The following is a 22,024-nucleotide window of genomic DNA, read 5'->3' as shown; positions in this document are numbered from 1 at the left end:
GATAATTCAAGATACCTGAATCCATACGAAGTGAAAGACAATTGGTTTTATGTTACGATAATAATGTTCGTTCAACGAATATTGGTGAAGTTCTATGCCATAAAGATGCTTATATCTTATTTTACGAGGTGCAATAACATACGAGTGTGTGTGTTAAATGAAAACAGACTTTTTAAATCATTGTATCTATGACAAAGAAAAGTTTAATGCATTATCAATTTTCATTGATTTTAATCTAATCAATTACATCTACATGTATCCATACTGTTTGTGTATTCTAGGGCTAAGGCTTGTTTATCTTTAAATCTTTATTTGATTCATCACAATATATTAAATTAAACGTTTTGATTTCTTAATTAAATACGCAGTGAAGTTTTGAGACTATTTTTCTTATTTTGGTAAGAAACATTTATATCCTAATATGCGCTTAGAGTTGGCTTTTTGTTTAGACAACGAGCATATTTACCTGCGCTTTAAATCATCAAAAATATGGAATTCTAAAGTTATGATTTATCAAATTACAACATTCACTTTATTTCCTTTTCTGAAAAGAAAATATTTTTTTTGCTTATTATATTATTATATTAATCATTTTGTTATTCTTTTCTTTATCTGGCTTTTTAAAGTAAATCCTCAAGTTTTTGTGCAAGTGATTGTATTTTTGTCTGATTGTGCAGCTCTTTTGTTTACATTTAAATAAAGAATAACTTTGATTTCTTCTTAACTTGCTTCTCTTTTTAATTTGTTATTGGATGAAACACATAGAGACAACGACCATGTATCCAAGACAAAAGTCCACCTTCAAAACATCAGACGTAGATTCAGGTGTCATGGAGGAGTAAGCATCCCGGGCGACCGGTCACACCCGCTGTGTGAGCCTTGTCATGAAATTAAATGAAAAAATCCGTCGTCAATTCAGTTTATAAATAATGGACAAACAATTAGTATGAAAAACATCAGTCTGCATTCATCAGTCAAAAAAACTACTTAATATATTTTTGGTTTTTATGATAGTTATGAAAATATTTTAGGCCAAGTAGTACACTGTAAAAACAGTGTTTACAATCTAAACACAAATCTAAACACATTTTTTGTATCACTTTTTTTACACGTTTAGATCTAAACCTGTCTCATTTCTAAACACGTTAGACTTCATGTGTTTAGTTGCTAAACATGTTTAACCCCTAAACACTTATATCTAAACACATTTTTTGCTTCACTTTTTTTACACGTTTAGCCCTAAACGCGTCTCATTTCTAAACACATCAATATTTAAGTGTTAAGTTGCTAAACATGTTTAGTTCCACAACATTAGATCCAACAGAATAGTTTAAATTATAAACTATCGCAGGAAAACATATTTTTGGAAGAAAAACATTATTAAATAACCATAACATTATTGAACATTCAAACATAGATTTATTTTGAAGAATTTTAAATTCAAAATTCATATAGATTAAAAACTAAAAATTTATTTTAGCTCTTGTCAATATTAATCAGCTCAGCAAGCATGCACTTATTCCTTATGTCTGTAACAAAAAATTAATCAAGCTAGTTTTTCTGCAAGTCTTTCACTAGAAACACACGATCATATGTTTTCGTCCATAACTGCCAGAAAAGAATCCGTTCCCATCATACGAATGTTTTGGAGTTGTTTAAAAATATACCGAACAGTATACTTCACAAAATTCAGTTTCCTCTTAAATGCAAGAAATCCTGAAGATGTACCAACAATTGCGTGGACTTGGAAATAACACCAGCTACTAATACATGTGTATTTTTGCTTCAATCTGGACCATATCCTGTAATAAAGAAATGAAATTATACAAAAATATGCCTCTTGCTGACTGATAGCTAAACTAACTAATATTATGCAACCTTTATTGAAATCCATTTAACAATTATGTATATATGATACTGATACGGATATAGGTATTTTCAATGACATTCTATAATATAAACTCCTTTCTAGCTTTCAGGAATGCAAAAATACAAGAAGGAAATCTTGATCTATACATTTGTGTAATTGCAAAGTTTCTCATTGTAGTCAATTAATGTAAAATACTAAAGTAAACAGACCTTTTATTGTAGTATTGTTGACTTTCAACTGCATTCCACAATCCCTTCCTGGTTATCACTTTGATTATGATTCGCTTCCTTTAATCCATCTTCTTTTGCTTACACTGGAATTTTCTTTGTTTCGATAACCGCTCTATTAACGTTCAAAAATATTACACGTCATTTCCGGGAAGCTAACTCTGTTTGTCACAGAAAGTGTTCAATTTCTAAACACTTAAATCTAAACACGTTTAGATATAATACATGTTTAGACATAAGTGTTTAGCCGTTAAACACAATCTTAAACATGTTTAGGTCTAAACACGTAATGGATGTGTTTATTTTCTAAACGCAGTTTTTACAGTGTAATTCTATTTAACATTTTTATACTGTCTACAAATCATTTTCGCATAGGAGGTGGGGGTATCTAATTTAATTATTTTAACAATTTATTATGAATCGACGTTAGAAAAATACAAGTGATAGTTTCAGCACTAACCTAAAAAATTAAACCCCTTGGGCTGTTTCCCAAAAACCATACATGTATCACCAGAGTGCACAAAGTAATATTATGGAAATATTCCACTGAATTCCATTCAGGGCTTAATGGATAGTTGTAATAAAGAGGCGATGAAGCAGATTCTATGATATTTCCCAATTAATTAGGTATAATATGAAATATTATATGTTGCCAGAGTATTTTACGCCGAAAGAGCGTAATGAGATATTTCATTTTCTGTGATTATCAAAACTACGGATTTCGGAACATGTTTTGATTGCCATTCATTCTCTCTCCTCTTCAAAATAAACAAATATTTAATTCGAGAAAAATGGCAAGTACAATCTATATGAATGAAAACTATGAATAATTTTAATGCAGAAAATTTAAAGAAGAAAAGTAAGAAAACAAACCCAACTCACTTGGTTAAACGTATACATAGCAAAAACTCAACTTGGCCTCTGTTAAAAAGTAAACAACGCTCAACATATGATACGTGGTGTTATGAAAAGTTTCCTTTTTGATATATATTAAAATTTTCAGGTAGATTCAATTCGTAAAAGTGATATATGATTTTCCAAAATAGAAAGAAATTAAAATTGATAATAAAAAACCGAAATATGCAATTGTGCCCAGATCCCTTCAATGATTGACAAGGCCAATGCGATGCTGTGCGAAACAAAAGATATGTCTGATAGTTAGCTATAGGAAGAAAAGAAGTGCATAATGACACGATATACCGGTAACTAGGATTTTGTAAAAAGTCTAGAAAAAAATCTTTCTGCCCGTTCATGTACGGAGGAGCGAGAGTTGTGGAGTAAGAATACTGCAGGACGATCGTTCAGATGAGATCACATAAATAGTGGAACACTGTGGCAGTGGGTGCTGTCTCTAAAAAAGATTCCTCGCTTCTGAAAAGCCGTTAGTTCCGAATGTGTACATATTTTAATAACCGTCCCTTTGACAACGCTTGGGTCTGAACATGGGTAAAAAAATCTTGAAAAGACGATAATATAAAATATCAACTAAGAATAAATAAACAGGATATGTTTGTGAAACACTGATGCCGCCAAATATGTGGCAACATAACAAAGGTTAAACTTTTCTTAAATGTAAATTTAACATACTGGTACCAAAAGTAGGCTATTTTCACTGGAAATACAATTGTGAAATTCTAAAGTAGGCCAAGGTTTAATTTTTTTTTCATAAAAAGTACAGAAATCTTCAAGGTCAAGTCACTGGTATCCAAAGAGAGGTCTTGTCACAAAAACACATATGTGAAGTATGGAGCTTTAGCCCTAACGGTTCAGAAGTAAGGAACAAGGATGAAGATCATAAAAAGTAAGTCAAACTCCAAGGACAAATTCAAATGTCACAAGGAATAAATTTTTTAAAAGTGGGACAGAAGATTTTCATATGGAAGGGACAGCTTATAGTATGATTTGCGTGACGGAAGACCATCATTCTGATAATGCAGAACTGTTAAAAATGAATTTCGTAACGTTACTTTGCTGTACTTCCGTACATAAAGTCGTTTATACGTGGACAGAGGTTTGATGATTAGCAGGATCTCAGTCAGGTTGTGTTAAATATTCTTTCACGTATGAAACTTGAACAGTTTAAGTGCTCCGGGTATGAGTGTGAGACTTCGTATCTGAAAAAAATATCTGTGCTTTGTTTTTGTTCAAAACTTACAAATTTTAGATAAAATGAAACATGGTTTTAATGAAAATAATAGTTTCATATATTTTATCAATATTTACCTGTAATTATCAATGTTGTCTTCGAGCTTTACGGACAACCCTTGTATCGTGTGAGAATAAACATTTTTTTTTTCACATTTTTGGATATTTATCGATTATCGATCAATATCAGAAAAATTGAATTCCATCATTGTTGAAACTTTCATCGAAAACACTTCATTAAAAGAATGAATCCAAGAGCATTAAAACAACTTAAAATTTAAAACGTCAAAAAAATTACAAAGTGACGTCACAATATGTTAATATTATTCAGGCCCCAAGACCATAAACTGAGAATAGACTTAAGTCAAAAACTCAAATCAATATTACTTTAAAAATGCTTTTAATAAGACAACAGTTTTGTTTACCGTATGTTATATCTTGGAATATTATACAAACCTACCAATTCTTGGTAATGTGTATGTCTTATAAATAACAAGGTATTCAAAATCAAAAGTTTGACTTAAGTCTGAATTTCAAATTTATGGTCTTGGGGCTCTTTATCATGCCGTGACACGGGACCTACAGGTTTTACAAAAGAACTTACTACTAAGACCAAAAACTTCAGATGATTGTAAAACTTTGCAAAATTAATAATTCTTTTTGAAATTGTTTGGGTAAAAATATCTTACCACATTCCATTTAAAAGGTTAGAAATAATTTTTGAAATATTGTTAAATAAAAAGTTATATGAAAAATTAAATTTGGTCTTAAGTCGTAAGTCCTTTTGTAAAACGGGCCCCTGATCTTTACAATGATATCAAACTCAGTAATTTCCGTGAAACGGTAAATTTTTTATTAAACAGTTTTGAAACTTTTGAAATGCCTTTTAATTTCCATTTAAAATTCACAAATAAATTTTAAAAGGATTATAAGTTACAAAGACAAAACATGGAGCATACTAAACTTAACTTCTCTGGAGCCTTCATCGATCCCACAAATCTGGTTTAAACACCTGACGAATTGATGCCATCAAATTTTTTTAACACGATTTTTCTTTGATTGTCAACTTTGTCTTTTATACACAGTTAGGTCTTTTTTACGCAATATTTTGAGCGAGATTCGATAAAATCATGCGATGTTTGACACTCGCTTAAACCATTTCAGAACAAGAAGATCTCTGAAATAGAACACCATATGAATAGACTGTATTCTATGTAAACATTCCACCAACTGGCATTTGTGTCCGTTAGCTTGCGGCCGAGTAATGAACAAAAATTTTAATTTGATCAAACTGTTTTTGTTTCGTCATTTTTATGGCCATTATCCAAAACATTCTATATTCTGACTTCATTTTCGGAGTTATTACGTCATAAAAATTATAAAGTAACGTCACAATATGAGTATATTTTTCTAATCTTTCCAATGATTCAAACTCAATAATTTCCGTAAAAAGGTTAATATTTTACTATAAACTGTTCTCAGAACTTTTGAAATGCCCCTTCACTGAAAAGAGAAATTAAAAGAATGAATCCCAAAGGATTTAAAACAACTTTAAAATTTAAAAGTTTAAAATACGAATCTCGTAAAAAAGTACTGTATATAAGTGGAAATTTTAGCGAGACACAATTTTAGCGAGTAGTCCTTAAAATATGATATTTTCATTTAGGGAGAAGTAATTTTAGCGATTTTAAGTGCTCACTAAAGAAGCTATTTCAAATTAAACACAGTTTATTTTTAGCGGTATTTAATTTTAGCGATCTCAGAACCTTCGCTAATAATTCCAAAATTAAATTCTCGCTAAAAATTCTGCTTATACGGTATATCTTTTTTTTTAAATTTTTTTAATATAAATTATCTAATCCAAATATCTTTAAACTACTTGACATCAATTAAGTTATCTGCACCTTATCTCCTTTTTTTTTGGAAGTTTCCTTTTTTAATTAGGACAAATAGAGTTTATGATATGTTAATCTCCCTATAATATTATCTTGATTTGCAAGCTAAAGGTATAAGTACTGTAATTGATATAAAACTTTATTTTATATATACATGTATTCTAAATTTCATTATCAAAAAAAATTATGAGCTTTTATTTTTTTTCTACTTGATTGGTACGAGTATGTTCTTTGGTTTTCATTAGGAAAATATTGATTATATTCTGCTATGATTCAATACAAAACAAAAGTAATATTTACATAGTTCCTTCTTTACAGGAGACAAACGTAGAGTAAAGAAGGATGCAGTAACATTGATATCCAGCTTTGGTCTTTACTCTAGCATTACAAGTCCAAGAGCTCCAAGGATGCATTCAAAGAAAAAGTATACAAAGACTGGGCTGTTTCTCAAAAGTTATGATCTGTTCCTCAAGAGCTGTGATATGTTCCTCAAAAGTTGTAAACTGTTTCCAAGTTGTTGTTAATACGTAATATCGCGATTACCTCACAGTTATCTAACTTACTACCGCTCTTTTGCGGGGGAGTCGAGAAAGCTCAAATCTCACGAGATTACCGGGGCACATGGCATTGTTTACAGTAGTGACAATCGAATGATTTGAACAATTTCATGCCGAAAGTACAATGTATTGCCAAGAATTGAATTCCAAATAGTAGATTGTCAAATAAGGAAAGTTTAGATTATTTTATCAGCTTTAAAATGCCACGATTTTCAATGAAAATTTAATAAGAGGAGCCCGCTTAGTTAAAAATATCGTAAAAAATGTAACAATCAAGGATTAGCTCCTCTCAAGAATTAATTAGGCTGGTTCAGCGATTGTTAAGGAGGGTATTCCACCAGGATTTTTCCTACATCCATCTTGAAAGAAATCCGCTAATTAAGTTAAGTATCGTAATCGCAATATCAAGTATTGGAAATTGAGCAAACCCTAATCTTAATTTTAAAAAAAATCCTATTACATAAAAAGGATATCTCTGTCTTTCTGTCTGTCTGTCTACCTGCGACTCTTTCGCTCTTTGCGAAGAGTAAAAGACCGCATTTAATTAAGAGCTGTTGACAAACATTCTCTGATATATAATTTCAAAATTATATGAAATAAATTATTGTAACTTTAAATGCACTGTAAATCAGTTAAGTGAACGTAATATTGATATAAAAAATTTTAATTTAAAATATTTGCACATTACGACTTGCTTAAGTCAATTTTACGAATTTCGGAAGTCTTAATGACGGCTTTTTATTGTCCCCCGCTTGAAAAGTGGGGGATATTAATTTGTGTCTGTCCGTCCGTCTGTCTAGCCGTCCGTCCGACTTTCTATCTGTCTGTAACGCCTTCGTTTTCACACGATATCTCGAGAACCCTTTGAGCTTTTGCAATGAAATTTTGCATAGCCACTCCCTATGGACTAATACAGAAACATCTTAATTTTGAGGTCAAAGGGTCAAAGGTCAAGGTCATAAATTTGCAAATTCTGTCTGTTATAACACTTTCGTTTTCGCGCAATATCTAGAGAAACCCTTGAGCCTTTGCAATGAAATTTTACATAACAACTCCCTGTGGCCTAAGGAAGATCCCTATTCTAATCATTTGCAATTCTCAATTTTTAATCTGTATATCGTATTAATATCATATTTATTGGCGGATCCGAATTTCCTTTCATAACGTTTTCATCATTTGTTGCATCAAGGATCACAAAATAATACGGCAATCAAAATACAGCTTGATATAAGCCTGTAGCAAAGGTTTTTTATGTGAGGGAAGGGGGACCTCCGCAAAAAATCTGCGTACTACATAAGCTGTGCTACACATGTACCATCTGATCTATTTTTCCAATAATAGATCTCTTCCTTATAAATCCAGAACAGATTTCAAGATGCAGCCGTTATGTGTTACATGTACATGTATCAAGATAGCCAATTTGTTTAAAATGACAAAACTAGAGGCCGATAGAAGATAAATTTCACAATTTTGCAATGAAAGTGTCAGTCAAAGTAGGCAGATGCTTGTAAAAAATATGACCAAACCTACATGAATATTTACAAAGTTCCCAGAAATGTTCTTTACTTGAATTTCGGTTAGAAATATATGCTTATGGGTCACATATTGTAGGCCAGCAACTTATTACACTGTACGACTTCTTATTATCATGATTTTTTGTTTTTGTTTTCGTGTTTGACTTATATGCTTTTGTAGAATTTCTGTAACATACATTTTCAGTATTTTTTATCCTTAATTAGATTTAAAAACAATATTTCAGATTTCGTTAAGATGGAAAGGATATTCTTTGATAAATGACATATTTCAGTTAAAACGTTAAACATTCAGGTTAAGGTAACTGTACGAAAGAAGTCATTTTTATCCTCTAGGATGGACAGTTGGGACAGCCAATTCATGGAGAAAGAGCAATGCTTTCAATTCGTGGTTCCAGTCGATGTGAAGTTCAAGGATGCAAACGGAAAGTTAGAATTATAAACAATCGATTGTTTATTAGAGTAACTTTTAGAGAAATATTTTATATAGTTTATTCTAGAATACATAATTTGCTCATTTATTTAGTATACAAAAATTGTTCAGAATTTCACTAAATTTTTCTGTAGGCAAGGTTCGAAATGTCAGGATGTATGCATGACGTCTGTGGTTTCTGTCTGAAATCAATGGATGTTATTGTCAATTTTGAAAAGCATGAAATCCAGAATGCATTTGCCTGCCCGGTGTGTGTCAGCACAAGAGGAAACACTTGGTTATCTACATGTAGCATAAGATGGATGGAGAAAATTGATGTTTACAAATTTTTAATTGCAAAGGTTAAGCTGCATTTCATATTTATGTTTTCGTTATAATTACATGTACATGTAAATCCAACTAAATAAAATGACGTGTACAATACCTATTTTTCAGAATATTTGCATCTGTTGTTTTCAAATTAAGGTAAGTTGATTCCAATGTAATAAATTGAGAGAGACAATTAAAAACTGCACTTTAAAAATATGTACATACATGTTTCTTTCTTTATTTAGATTTTAACTTGCAATTCAGTGTTTCTTTTTTAGACATTTGGTTTATTCCCGTGCAACCATAATATTTGTTGCCTTTGCCTGAAAAAAATACTTAGCCATTCTGAAGAATACATTTGCATTTTGGAGGACTGTCATGTAAAATTCAATCTCTCAGAGTTGATGGAAATGTACGAAAATTCCATTTCGGAAACGGTTGGTGTAGCAATGCTATATTGTACCATTCATACTCATAGAGTAAGATATATTATTATAAAATATGAAATATCACTTCATTGTTAACTAGACTTAATTTTACATATATTATAATATTTTTCGTAGCAAAATTAAGTTAATTCAGTAGCGAATATAAAATCAATAGTCATAAATATATATTTATGTTCTCTTCGCATTTTAAACAAGTAGGAAAATATTTGCATACCCAGGAATATATTGCTCGGTGACAAGCTGTTCGAATTTGGTAAGTCACAATCAACCTAGAATTAAACAAGAATGTAGCTATAGCAATAGACTGGATATGCTTGGAAAAATCATGGATATGTTTACAATTAGATAAAAAGATACAAAGTAATTTCATTTGTGTGCTCTCTGTAAAGAAATGTCTTATGACCTTTTTTTTAAAGAAAAAGAAAGAACTAGTGCACTAATGGGCCCTGGTAAAATGTGGAAAAAAAAACAATCAAGTTAAGCAAAATTTTTTCATCTCAAATCATTAATTGATATCTGAACCATACGATTCAACAAATTTTACCGCTGAAATCCACGAATATACAAAGAACAAAACTATACAATTTGGTAGGGATCAGCCGACATTTGCAATTTCTATATTAAATCGAGAACGGTCATTCATTTTCAAAGCATTTGTTAACTATATGAGTCTAACGTTGTGCAAACTTGTGCGAATGAAAAAAGACGCATAATACATTTATAAAACTTGTGTGAACGTATGAAATTTTCACACGATTAGGCTCGTACTTAAAATATAAAAAATGTATAAAAAGTACTATGTTTTTCCTATAGCAAATGAGAGCTATTTACCTGTATGACCCATGTTGAACCCACGTGTGGAATAAATTTTTTAAAATACTGATAGTCACATAAGTTCTACCTAGGTAAACATTCCTCAAAAGTGTTCACTGTAAAACATACTTAGGCAGGTTTTGTTTCAGTAAGTTAAAGTTGTGCCTCTTAGAGATGTATGTTTGTATGCAATGTTTTTTAGAACAGTCGGGAGGTAAAGAGAGCTTAGTGTCGTTCATAAAGTGTCAAACATTTTTAACCTTCATGCAAACAATGAAACAGGTATTGAAAGCCACTTTAGTCTTATAACACTCCTTTTTAATTTCATATTCAATGAAACTATTATAATTGTAATTTTTCAAATGCAAGAGTACCAATTTCTTAGTTTAATCATTTTAGCTACAGGCAACTACACAACTTCATTCAATGTTTTTAAAAACAGGTTTGGCGCAAGAAATATCATTTCGTAAACGCGCCCGACTATGATCCACCATCAGATTGTTCAAGTATCGATTTAAATATCTATTCCCCTTGATTTACATAAACGATTCGGTACGACTTTTTCGGATTTATAGGGTATCCATAGGCATTTAAAAATATTCAATTGTTTAAAATCCATGCCGGTTTAAGTGGTGCTTAACATGCTTTTTAATTAGAAATAACCATTAGTATCACACTATTACCAATAGAGAACGATTTTGTAATATATGTTGAAGTAAAATGGTACATAAAAGTACCAATTAAGTATTACTTAAGTGCACTTATCCTTTTGCTTAGGTGACTCCTCCTCCTCCCTGTGTGCCAATGGCACAAAATGGTCTGCATTATTGCAAGAGATAGAGTAGTTGAGCGTGTAAGGCTTCTAACAGAGAAATTACTTTTTTGTCCATGTAGCAATAATATCGTTGGTCATCGGAATGACAACTTATTCCTCGTAAAATTGGAGAAATCAAAATTCACTCCGATCAATTGTTACATGATATGTGTATATATTTCTGACATTTAATTCATGATTCTCATTTCTCAACTTAGCCCTCCTAACTTAGAGATTGTATCCACAATTTATGTTGGGAATGCGTTCCAAAGAAAATACTATCTGTAGATATTAATGAAAATGAATGCCAGAAGTGTCCTGTGACGGGTTGTCAGAATTCTTTTCCTTTGGATTGTTTAAACCATCGTGTGAATCAACTTCTGTCATCCATGCAGCTGGTAACTAATAAATAAATTGACACATTTTTTGTTTCAATTTGCATATTGTATTTTGCATATTTATACATTACATGTGCTGTTTTTTTTTACTAGGCAACACTATTTGTAGTACCAGATACACTTTCTGACTGTTTTAGATGTTCAACTTTTAAATATGAGGTATATATTTTCTTTTCTGTAAACATGGATTATAATTTAATTTAAGCTGAAATTATTTGACCTTTAACTGAGGTATCATTGTTATGGTCATATTAAAAAAAATATAATATCTACAATGTCTATTTTCCACAGGCACTTGTTTCGGAAATAAATTTTTAACTTACAGAACATGTATAATAATAACTGTGAATAGCAATCGGTACCCCCTCCTCAGAAACATACTCATTCACAATATCAGAGGAAATGTAATAACAAATTGTTTAATATCATTGTCTTTTACGATAATTTATCTACACAACCATATATAGCATGAATGTCTTTGTTTGTCATCTCCATAAAAAGCGTTAACTTTGCTCGCTGAGTGGAAATGTTGAAGTAAACCACGAAACGGCATGTGCTAATTAAATATTCGTTTCATTCATTTCATGAGGTCGCCTGATCGAGGTACACATTTTCAAAAGAATGAAATATTTTGAAAATGGATGAACTCTTGATGAATTTTTGAATATCTCCTCCTCTTATCCAGAGTATTAAGCCGATAATCTTAGTACATAATTACTTGTACTTGTGTGATAAAAAAGGTGCCTCTTCAAAGATAGTGAATTTCATGGCCCATGAGTCACACTTTCCAGGGGGATTGCTTATTAGTATCTTTCCCTTGTATCAGACTATCTTGGGGACTATATGTTTCCTCTGCGTCTGTCAATCCGTCTTTATGTCTGTCTGTCCCAATTGCTCTTCTACTTTTTCCCAAACGCTTACAGATATTGAGCTGATTTTTTTTTTGTATTTGAGTATATCATGATATGTTAAAGATAAAATTTCATTTCGTTCAGCTCCATGGATTTCTGACGGAATAACGACCTTGACGATTTTATTGCTTCGCCTATTTGTTAATTTTGTTTAATACTTCTACTGATCCTTAAAAACTGATGTACAGTTTCATAGTAATATGCCCGTTAAAGCCCTTGGACCTCTTGGTTTATTTTATCCGGTACTAACAAGTTCGGTACATGTGGGGTTAAAAAAAACATCCCCACTTTATCAAAAAGGTAACAATTATTATTATACAAATATGGACTCAATGTAGGTCAGTATGCATTTATAATGACCCAGGATGACAGATATTGACCGAAGATACATGTAGTATTTCGACCGAGGGCGCTAGCCCGAGGTCGATATACGTCATGTATCTGAGGTCAATATCTGTCATTCTGGGTCATTATAAATGCATATTGACTGTGCATTGAGTCCATATTTATTATATATTTATAAATAATAATTTCCCAAATTTATTAGTGCAATGTATATCATCCTATTATTTACAGAGATAGTATTAACCATAAATAAGTTGAATGTAAATGTTTCAGAATTCATTGAATATTACTCGGAGGAAATTGTTTTGGCAATAAATTTCCCATATCATAATAATGACGCAAGATATCTATCTCCGAATAACACAGAGTACCCCCTCCCCCAGATCGAGAATCGCTCTCGTTTACACTTGCAGACCAAATGCACTGACAAAATATAAATACCCATGTCTTCTAAGAATAAATACAATCTTGCATGGTATACTTGTCTATATTTTCTTTAGTCTCCGTAATCGCGTTTACAAACAGCTTCAAAACTCTGCTGGCTGAGTGGAAAGGTCGAACTCAACCATGAAATGGTATGTGCTAATTATTCCCGAAAAATATTCACGAATATCCTAGTAATTGTTTTGTATTATCAGTCTCAAAGTTCTTCACTATATGTTTTAAATTTTCCTTACCTACAACTTGCGAACTTCCATGTTTGTTAAAGCGAAAGTGAAAACCAGGCAGTCTGTGCGAGTCATTATTCGCTTTCAGCGGTCATTATTAAAAAATAAGTACTTCGTATTGACCAATTAGATTACCGGATTTCACAAAGTTATATAATATTATTTATTAAATCTATGAAAACTCTCTTTCTCTCTCTCTCTCTGTTATATATATAGATTTTGTTCTTTGATTTTATGACAATGAATAGTTATGGACTTCAATTTGAAAAGAACTAATTTTTCATGCACTAATAGTATTTTTTTTCTTACTTTCTATTTTAAATTATAATTTTTTTTATTTTTATTCAATTTTGAACCTTAGGGTTACGAGAAAATGCCCCCAGACCCAAATAAAAAAACAAAAAACGTAATCCCTTCAGATTAAGTCATGAATGAGGTGATTTTCATTTTGAGTACAATTAAAAGAAAACAAGTTTTTATGTAATGTATTTCTATTTTAAAAGGTTTCAGTTATAATAAGGCACTGTGATCACAAAATATGCGTCTCCTGCTTTGAAAAGTACATCCTGGAAGCTGAAAATACAAGACAAGCAAGGTATCTCGACCTGCCAATGGAGATGAAAAAGTGCTACCAATCTTTTTGTGACAAGGAAATTCCTACCGTGTGCCTCAAAGCTATGCACATGGCAATAAAAGGAGATCCAATTGCTGTATGTATTTTGTTTCTTTTGATACACTTTCATTCATTCCTTTGAGTATCTGGCTGATCATTCACCATTCAACAGTTTATTTGAAAAAAAGATCATCAAAAAATGTATAAGAATATCCGAATTTATATATTTTTAGATCTGTTTTAAGGTATATATATTAATAATAATGATAGTAAATTTATTCATACTGGTAAATCCAGCTCTCAAATAAGATACATGTAACTGCTACAGTGTACCAAACCTTTCCTTTGTAGTTTCAACATCCCTTATGAAAATTTGTTTCGTCGAATACTAAATTTAAGTTTGGTATTTTGAACAATAAATTAAAATATAAATGTCAAATGTTGATTCTATTACGTAACTTCACGACATTGGCTATAAAAGCTGTTTAATTTTTTAGAGTGTACGTTGCATATTATTTCTTTACCTCTCAAGAGTACTGGAAAAAATAGAAATACAATGAAAATTATGTGAAACCAACAATCAGAGATTAATGTAAAATAAAATATGCCTTTGAATAAATACAACAATCAGAGATTGACTTTTAAAAAGAATATGTTTAAATAAAAACAAAATTCTTATAGAACTTTTTTTTTGTTTGAAACAATAATGTAAATTTTAATGCAATTTTTTGTAAAACACGTTTTGATTGGCTAATGCACTGGTGTTTGAAGAGGTAAAACGAGCATTACATGTGACGAGGTTAAAAGCTTTTCATCGTGACGCCGTAATAGTGCGACACAAAAATACAATGCTCTGTGACGTACTTTATTTAACGCTTACGCGTCGCCGGTAAAGCTGGTTTGCTACGATTAAATCAGCAATAACGGTCGCAAATATCCAATAAGAAGATAGTTATTTCCTAATTTTGAATTCTTTTGAATACCCCGTACGTTATAAGGTGAGGAAATCAGATTTTAAAAGATGTGAATAGTTACAAGATTTCTTTTTATTCAGGTCATTTAATTTTTTTAAAAATCATATATACTAACTTTTCATCAGGTAGCAATGTACCTACAAATTCCAAAAGGAAAAGGAAACTGTTCATCTTGTGACTCGGAGGAGGTGAGTTTGAAAGGATAATGATCAAGAGAAGCCTTGCATTGGAAGAGCATTTAATTTTCAAATGAAATATATAATGCTGCACATATCAAATATACAGGTTTTATGATCCTTTTCTATAGCTATTACCCAATGGTTACGATATGAACAAACTTTAATCCACACTAAAAGAAATGCTTCCAAATTGATATCACCAATCATGACTTCGCTGTTCTTGATAATATTTTTAAACATTTTTTCCTATATATTTATATGCAAAACCTTGATAACCCAATATGGTCCAACCGTACCTACGGGGATTGCGACTGAACAAATTGAAAGCTACACTGTCTAAGGATGATTCCATATTAGTGTCACAAATCATGGATTTGCTGTTCTTCAGAAGAAGATTTTCAAGATTTTTTTCTGATATATTTTTATGTAAAAAAATCATTATGGATCAACCTTACTCCAAGCGTCATGATATGAACAACATGAATCTCCACTAAATAAGGATGCTGCTTCCATAATTGTCTCGCCACTCATATGGCTTTGCAGTTCTCGAGAAGAAAAATTTTAAAGGTTTTCATGTCCTCCATTTATCTTACATGTATGCTAGACAAATGCCTGTATTGTAAAGAATGTGTGAAAACCAGTTCCCTGTTGGTCCTGCAGCTTTGTGAATTTTTACTTCCTTAAAACACTATATGACATAGTTTGATGAATATTGTCATTTATCAATGACAATATAACAACTAATTACAAGTAAAACTACCTTTACTACTAGGGAGATCCCAGACAAAACGTACAGAGACTTATTGAGCACCTGATATCACAATGGCAGCGGGATCTCCCTAAAGTCTAAGCAAGACATGATTATCATTGAAGAATGTACATTTAGAAGATGGGAGTCACCAATTAACATATATACAACAATGGCAGGGGGGATCTCCCTGTGATATTAAAAATCAAAACATGTATCAATTTCTATGTAAAACTTTGTAAACCCTTGATTTCCCATTATGTTCCCCCTATACCCCCGGAGGGTATGATGCATTGTATAAACAAACTTGTTAACATAAGTTTCAACTTTTACAGTTCACTGGTTCTTGAGAATAAGATTTTTAAACCATACAACCAAATTTTTACTAATTCGTAATTATCTCCCGTTGAAAGAGGATATGACCTTTCATTTAAACAAAAAATTAGAATTTCCATCTCGAAATGATGTTTTTGGGCAAGTTTGATTGAGTTTTGCCAAGTGGTTTCGGAGAAGTTAAAATTATGAAAAGTTTACAGACAGACAGACGGATGGATGGACAGACGAACAAAAGATAAAATGAGACCGGAGAGGCTCACTTGAGCTTTCAACTCTGCTGAACTAAAAATGATTTCCTTGTTTGTTAAAAAGTATTTAACGGTTTCAACCGTTCAGAACGAAAATTATATAACCCAAAAAAGATTACTCTTGTGTTATTAACTCTGCAATAATTGCGTATCATTAAACAGAAAAAATTACAATATTTTATAATGAAAATTACAATATCAAGGCATTTATTGAAAGAAATTTTTTTCACCTGTCATAAATAACTGGAAAAGTGATTTCCTAATTGAACAAGTGGGCATCATTCAATTTTACATGAGAATATCAGGATTACGAAATACGATTAATGTACAGCATAAGAATTTGAAAATATGAATTTATGCTCAAATTTTAATTTATTAAATAGGTTTTTATTGAACTAACTGTCTGCAATCATAATGCATGTAAACCTTGCACGATGAAAATGTACGACAACTCCAACGAGTACGGACTTGCTACCTGTAGCGTTTCACTTTGTTCGCAACGTTTTCCTGTACTGTGTTTGAAAGCCGTACTTGACGATCAAGGAATTCTGAAGGTAAGTATTTTTTAAAGGGTTATTGTTGTTTTGAGACTGTAAGCCAATTATCAGGATCAAAATAATGTGACAATTGTGGAATGAGATATGGATATCTAGAATGGACTTGCGCTTGACGGCTTGTAGGACTGTGTCCTGTTTATCTGAAGGCAGATTTTTTATTGATATAAATAATTCCTAATGACTTTCAATCTTGCCAAATTCAATTGAAAACACTGTTTTAAAAAAACTGTGCGACTTAGTTAAATCCCGACTTTGATAATAAACTTAAATATATCTCTGGTTCAAAACATGTATTTATTTAATTAGTTACAATTAGAATATACTCGTACATGTGTATATATGCAATACTTAAGGTATTATGAAAACTTAATTATAATGCTGCATTAAAATAATTAATCTCTATTTCTTTTTTAATTTCAGAATAATATCAATTACTTTGAGGGTAAGAAAAATATTCGTTTGTTTATCCGTACTAACTTATGAACATTATCTAAAATAACCAAAAAGATAATGTCAAGTTTGAGAATGATTTTGTGTACAAACAGAGCTGACTAAGAAAGATGAAAACACGATTACGATTCCGGAAACTCCATATGACTGCTCAGATGCATGTAAGTGGGATGCTTCAGAAGGACGTATAAGTAAACATACGGAAAAAGACAGAATAAGCCACGTAAGAATAGATACGTATTTGTTCTTAAACGCTTGATCATCATGCCCCTTCCCATAAAAATATTCTAGGAACTAGATACTGTAAACCCACTTTTATTTGCGTGCGAGAATTTTTCGAGAGTCTCGTAGTCGCGAATATTTCTCGCTACGAACTGGTCCTTATAATTAATGCCCCTGTGTCTATTACATGTAACAACAGATAGAAATAGGCTTGATCGCAAAAATTCATCGTAGCGAAGTAATTAATCCTGGTAAAATCTAAACTTATAAATAAAAGTTGGTTCACAATCATTATAATCTACGTGTTTACCAGTATAAAAATCACCTCTATTTGATGCATGTTTAGGAATACTTTGTTTTATAGATAGAGAATATCTATATTGTTTGATTTGATATTGGCTTAAACCAAAGAGTTGAAATGGTGTGAATATTTGCGAGGCTTGCGAGTGAATATACACCTTTTCAACGAGTGGTTTAAAGCCCATTGATATCAATTCACACAATTATAATGTTCTATTTATCTCATAAGACTTTCGACCGTTCACGGTAGCTCAGTCGGTAGAGCACTCGCTCCTTGATCGGGAGGTCGTGAGTTCGTATCTCGGCCGCTACTGACCGAGTCGTTAAAATGGGTAGCAACTGTTTTTTTGCCATGAGCTCGGCACTTTAAAGTGAAAGTTGGGTCCTCTTATGAGACCTACAAAACCGAGGCCCCGTGTCAGCGGCAGGCGTTGGCACGATAAAGATCCCTCACTACTCAATGGCCTTGAGTGCCGTGTAAAGGTCAAAATTTGAAGCCCTTCACCGGCATACGGTGACGTCTCCATATGAGTAAAGAATTTTCGAGAGGGACGCTAAAACAATGTACAATCAATACATAAGACTTTCGTTTTAACGCAACATTGAGACTTTCCCTATGAAAGTACATGAAAAATTTCTAATTCAAATTAATGACGTATAACTTGATGACGTAGCACTGTTGATGTTAACATGCCTCGAAAGAAAGTGGGTCGTGTTCAAAATTTAGAAATTTTGTTATATGCGTCTTTGAAAACATTATATGACAAATGCTGGAGCTTAACATCAAGCGAACTGCTTACTGAAAGGTGTAAGGATCAAGGGATCGTGAAAATTTATCTTTGTACAGTGGTAGGCAAGGCAAGGGTCCTACTTGTAGATTAATTGTTGATCCATGTTAAGTTACACCATAATTAATATAACTTGATAGGCATACGTAGTATAATATAAGAAAGCATTGTTAAAGATGTTAAAGGAACAAATTAACTGATAGGATGTAATTTCTATGAAAACGATTTAAAGGAAGAGGGGCGGGGGGAGGGGTAACATCTGTCTTCAAGTAGCCGATACAGGCACCTCGATAAAATAAGACACTTCTTCGACATATACGAGTCTTTTTTGCTTTTAATGACATAATTGCTATTTATCATTCATTTTATAAGGGCAAAATTTTTCTAAATAAAAGATTCAATAAAATAAATTCTTGAAGCCAGGGATCGTGTCAAAACCGGAAGTGTTATTGATAAAGCATCTACCCGAGGATACATGTAAAACATAGATTTATCCAACGGGTAGATAAATAAGATACATGTTCTTAAAGTTCTTTATTTGTCTTAACAGTTGCTTTGTCCATCATATGGTGAAAGATTGAATTGCAGTTATTGTCCAACAAAGGTATAAATTACTAGTTAAATAGATAATAATGGTTAACTCTAATTTCTGTGTTTTGGTATTTGTAAAAGAAAAAAAGATAACAAGAGGTCCAGGGGCCACATCGCTCACCTGAGCAATTGGCTAGGAAAAAGCACATATGAGATAAGAACTGAAAGTTTACTCAAGGGGGGAGGGGGAGGGGGCTTCAAGTTGAACCCCCTAGGGGTCATGATTTGAACAAACTAGAATCTACACTACCTGAGTATGATTCCACCTGATTATCTACATTGATGTGTGACTGGATTTTCTTATTTTGATTTTTCGTACATATTCCTATGTAAAACTTTGATCGGCCATTAGGCCCCACCCTACCCCCGGGGGTCATGATTTGAACGAACTTGAATCTACACTACCTGAGGATGATTCCACAGGAGTTCCATCTTTCATGTCTCAATGGTTCTTGAGAGGAAGATTTGTCCAATATATTCCTATGTAAAACTTTGATCTGCCATTGTGGCCCCACCCTTCCCCCGAGGGTCATGATTTGAACAAACTTGAATCTACACTACCTGAGGATGATTCCACATGAGTTTCATCTTTCCTGGCGCTGTGGTTGTTGAGAAGAAGATTTTTAAAGATTTTTCCTATATTTTCCTATGTAAAACATCTATGGCCATTTTGGCCCCACACCTTGAATCTACACTACCTGAGGATGATTCCACATGAGTTTATCTTTCCTGGCCCTGTGGTTGTTGAGTAGAAGATTTTTAAAGATCTTTCCTATATATTCCTATGTAAAACATTGATCGGCCATTTTGGCCCCACCCTTGCCCCGGGGGTCATGATTTGAACAAATTTGAATCTACACTACCTGAAGATGATTACACATGAGTTTCATCTTTCCTGGCCCAGTGATTATGGAGTAGAAGATTTTTAAAGATTTTTCCTATATATTCCTATGTAAAACATTGATCGGCCATTTTGGCCACACCCTACCCCCGGGGGCAACGATTTGAATAAACTTGAATCTACACTACCTGAGGATGATTCCACATGAGTTTTATCTTTCCTGGCCCTGTGGTTCTTGAGAAGAAGATTTTTAAAGATTTTTCCCATATATTCCTATGTAAAACATTGATCGGCCATTTTGGCCCCACCCTACCCCCGGGGATAACGATTGGAACAAACTTGAATCTACACTACCTGAGGATGATTCCACATGAGTTTTATCTTTCCTGGCCCTGTGGTTCTTGAGAAGATTTTTGCCATTAAAATGCCATTAATTATTCTCGAATTCATAATTATCTCCCCTTGGAAAAGGGCGTGGCCCTTCATTTGTACAAACTTGAATTCCCTTTACCCAAGGATACTTTATAGCAAGTTTGGTTGAAATCAGCCTAGTGGTTCTTGAGAAGAAGATGAAAATGTGAAAAGTTTACGACAAGAACAATGACGACAACGACAGACGACGGACAAATTTTGATCAGAAAAGCTCACTTGAGCCTTCGGCTCAGGTGAGCTAAAAAAAAATAATTGTACAAAATCATGGATTCTATACATGTGCATTACACTGTGCAAGACTGAAATTTATTTTTCGGTGCTGAATTCATTAAGGATTAACATAATTATTATGATGCTCAACCTGGATAATTTAAATTTTTGGTCTATTTGGTTGCCGCTTTCAAATAATGTGTCAAACAAAGTCGGGCTATCATATATCAGAGACAACCTTCATTCAAACAAAAATGATAATATAAAGGTCGTAAATGATAATATAAAGCTCGTATTTGCTTTAATTCTAATATGTCTAGGCGGTTATAAAGTTCTCTCAATGTTTCCATGGTTGGTGTTTACGGTGCCTTAAATTCTTGGTTAAAACTGAAAAAGATGACAAATTGCATTGTAAAAACTGCTCATCATATGGAAGCCTTGGGAATGCAAAACGATTCATCAGGAACTGTGAAAATGATGGACTATTGGTAAGTTAAACATTTTTTTTCTTTTTTATGAAATCTTAGAGATCAAATAAACTTATATCTTGCTCTTCTTTATCTATTTTTGTTTGTACGAATACGTGTTATTTTTAATTTTGTTGAATTGAAAACCTGGACATTGTTTTTTTTTTTGCGTAATTATACCAGAGATTACAAAACTTGATAAACTTGATAATTAATTATATCCATCCTTTTTACACACGCATTTCTTTTTTTTATTATAAATAATTATTCTATAGGTTCCATCGTATCTTAAACCAGTTAGTGGATCTACACCATGTGTCCTTTGTAAAAAGAGGGAAGTAAGTTTTTAAAAAAATGAATGTGACTATCTTAGTCATTTAAATATCGAAATTGCGACCTTCTTATATGCATGTAAACTATGTCCCATTTATTTATTACACATGTGAACCATAATTTTCACCCTTTAATTCTAATTGCCGTCTCTCAAGCGTGAAGCAATTGAAAACAAAGATAACAGAAAAGAATAACTTTAAAAATAATTTATCGTTGAGAATTTAGTCATTTTGCCTTTCACATTTTATCGGTTCATTAGTAATATTTAGATCCTTTGACTTTGCTGGACAGCTGACACAATTGATATGGATCGTAGCTTTGTAATTTTTGGCATCCTAGGTTAGGTGGGTGGGAATTTTAGTGCTTTGA

At 32.2% G+C, this 22,024-nt stretch overlaps 2 protein-coding genes across 2 annotated transcripts; both read left to right on the top strand.

Moving 5' to 3' along the window:
- Window positions 1-8,562: 8,562 nt before the first annotated feature.
- On the top strand, window positions 8,563-11,070 carry LOC134264563 (uncharacterized; the record flags this gene model as incomplete). The annotated part of the gene is made up of 5 exons (XM_062746856.1): window positions 8,563-8,655; window positions 8,794-9,000; window positions 9,095-9,124; window positions 9,247-9,405; window positions 11,008-11,070. Coding segments are annotated over 5 exons (552 nt in total), but the record flags the coding sequence as incomplete, so codon positions are not given.
- A 219-nt stretch (window positions 11,071-11,289) lies between these two features.
- LOC134264564 (uncharacterized) lies at window positions 11,290-21,928 on the top strand. The gene is made up of 10 exons (XM_062746857.1): window positions 11,290-11,442; window positions 11,536-11,601; window positions 13,870-14,076; window positions 15,079-15,141; window positions 16,848-17,018; window positions 17,442-17,463; window positions 17,567-17,694; window positions 19,332-19,385; window positions 21,176-21,343; window positions 21,598-21,928. The coding sequence occupies exons 1-10, from the start codon at window positions 11,434-11,436 to the stop codon at window positions 21,670-21,672; spliced, it is 963 nt and encodes a 320-aa protein (XP_062602841.1). The 5' UTR covers window positions 11,290-11,433; the 3' UTR covers window positions 21,673-21,928.
- Window positions 21,929-22,024: the final 96 nt, after the last annotated feature.

The sequence above is a fragment of the Saccostrea cucullata genome, unplaced genomic scaffold, assembly GCF_032062105.1.
Source record: "Saccostrea cucullata isolate Sc308-1 unplaced genomic scaffold, CSIRO_AGI_Scuc_v1 ctg10638, whole genome shotgun sequence".
Taxonomy (NCBI): Eukaryota; Metazoa; Mollusca; class Bivalvia; order Ostreida; family Ostreidae; genus Saccostrea; species Saccostrea cuccullata.
Note: the sequence above shows the minus strand (reverse complement) of the source record. Positions and strands in the feature narration are given on the sequence as shown.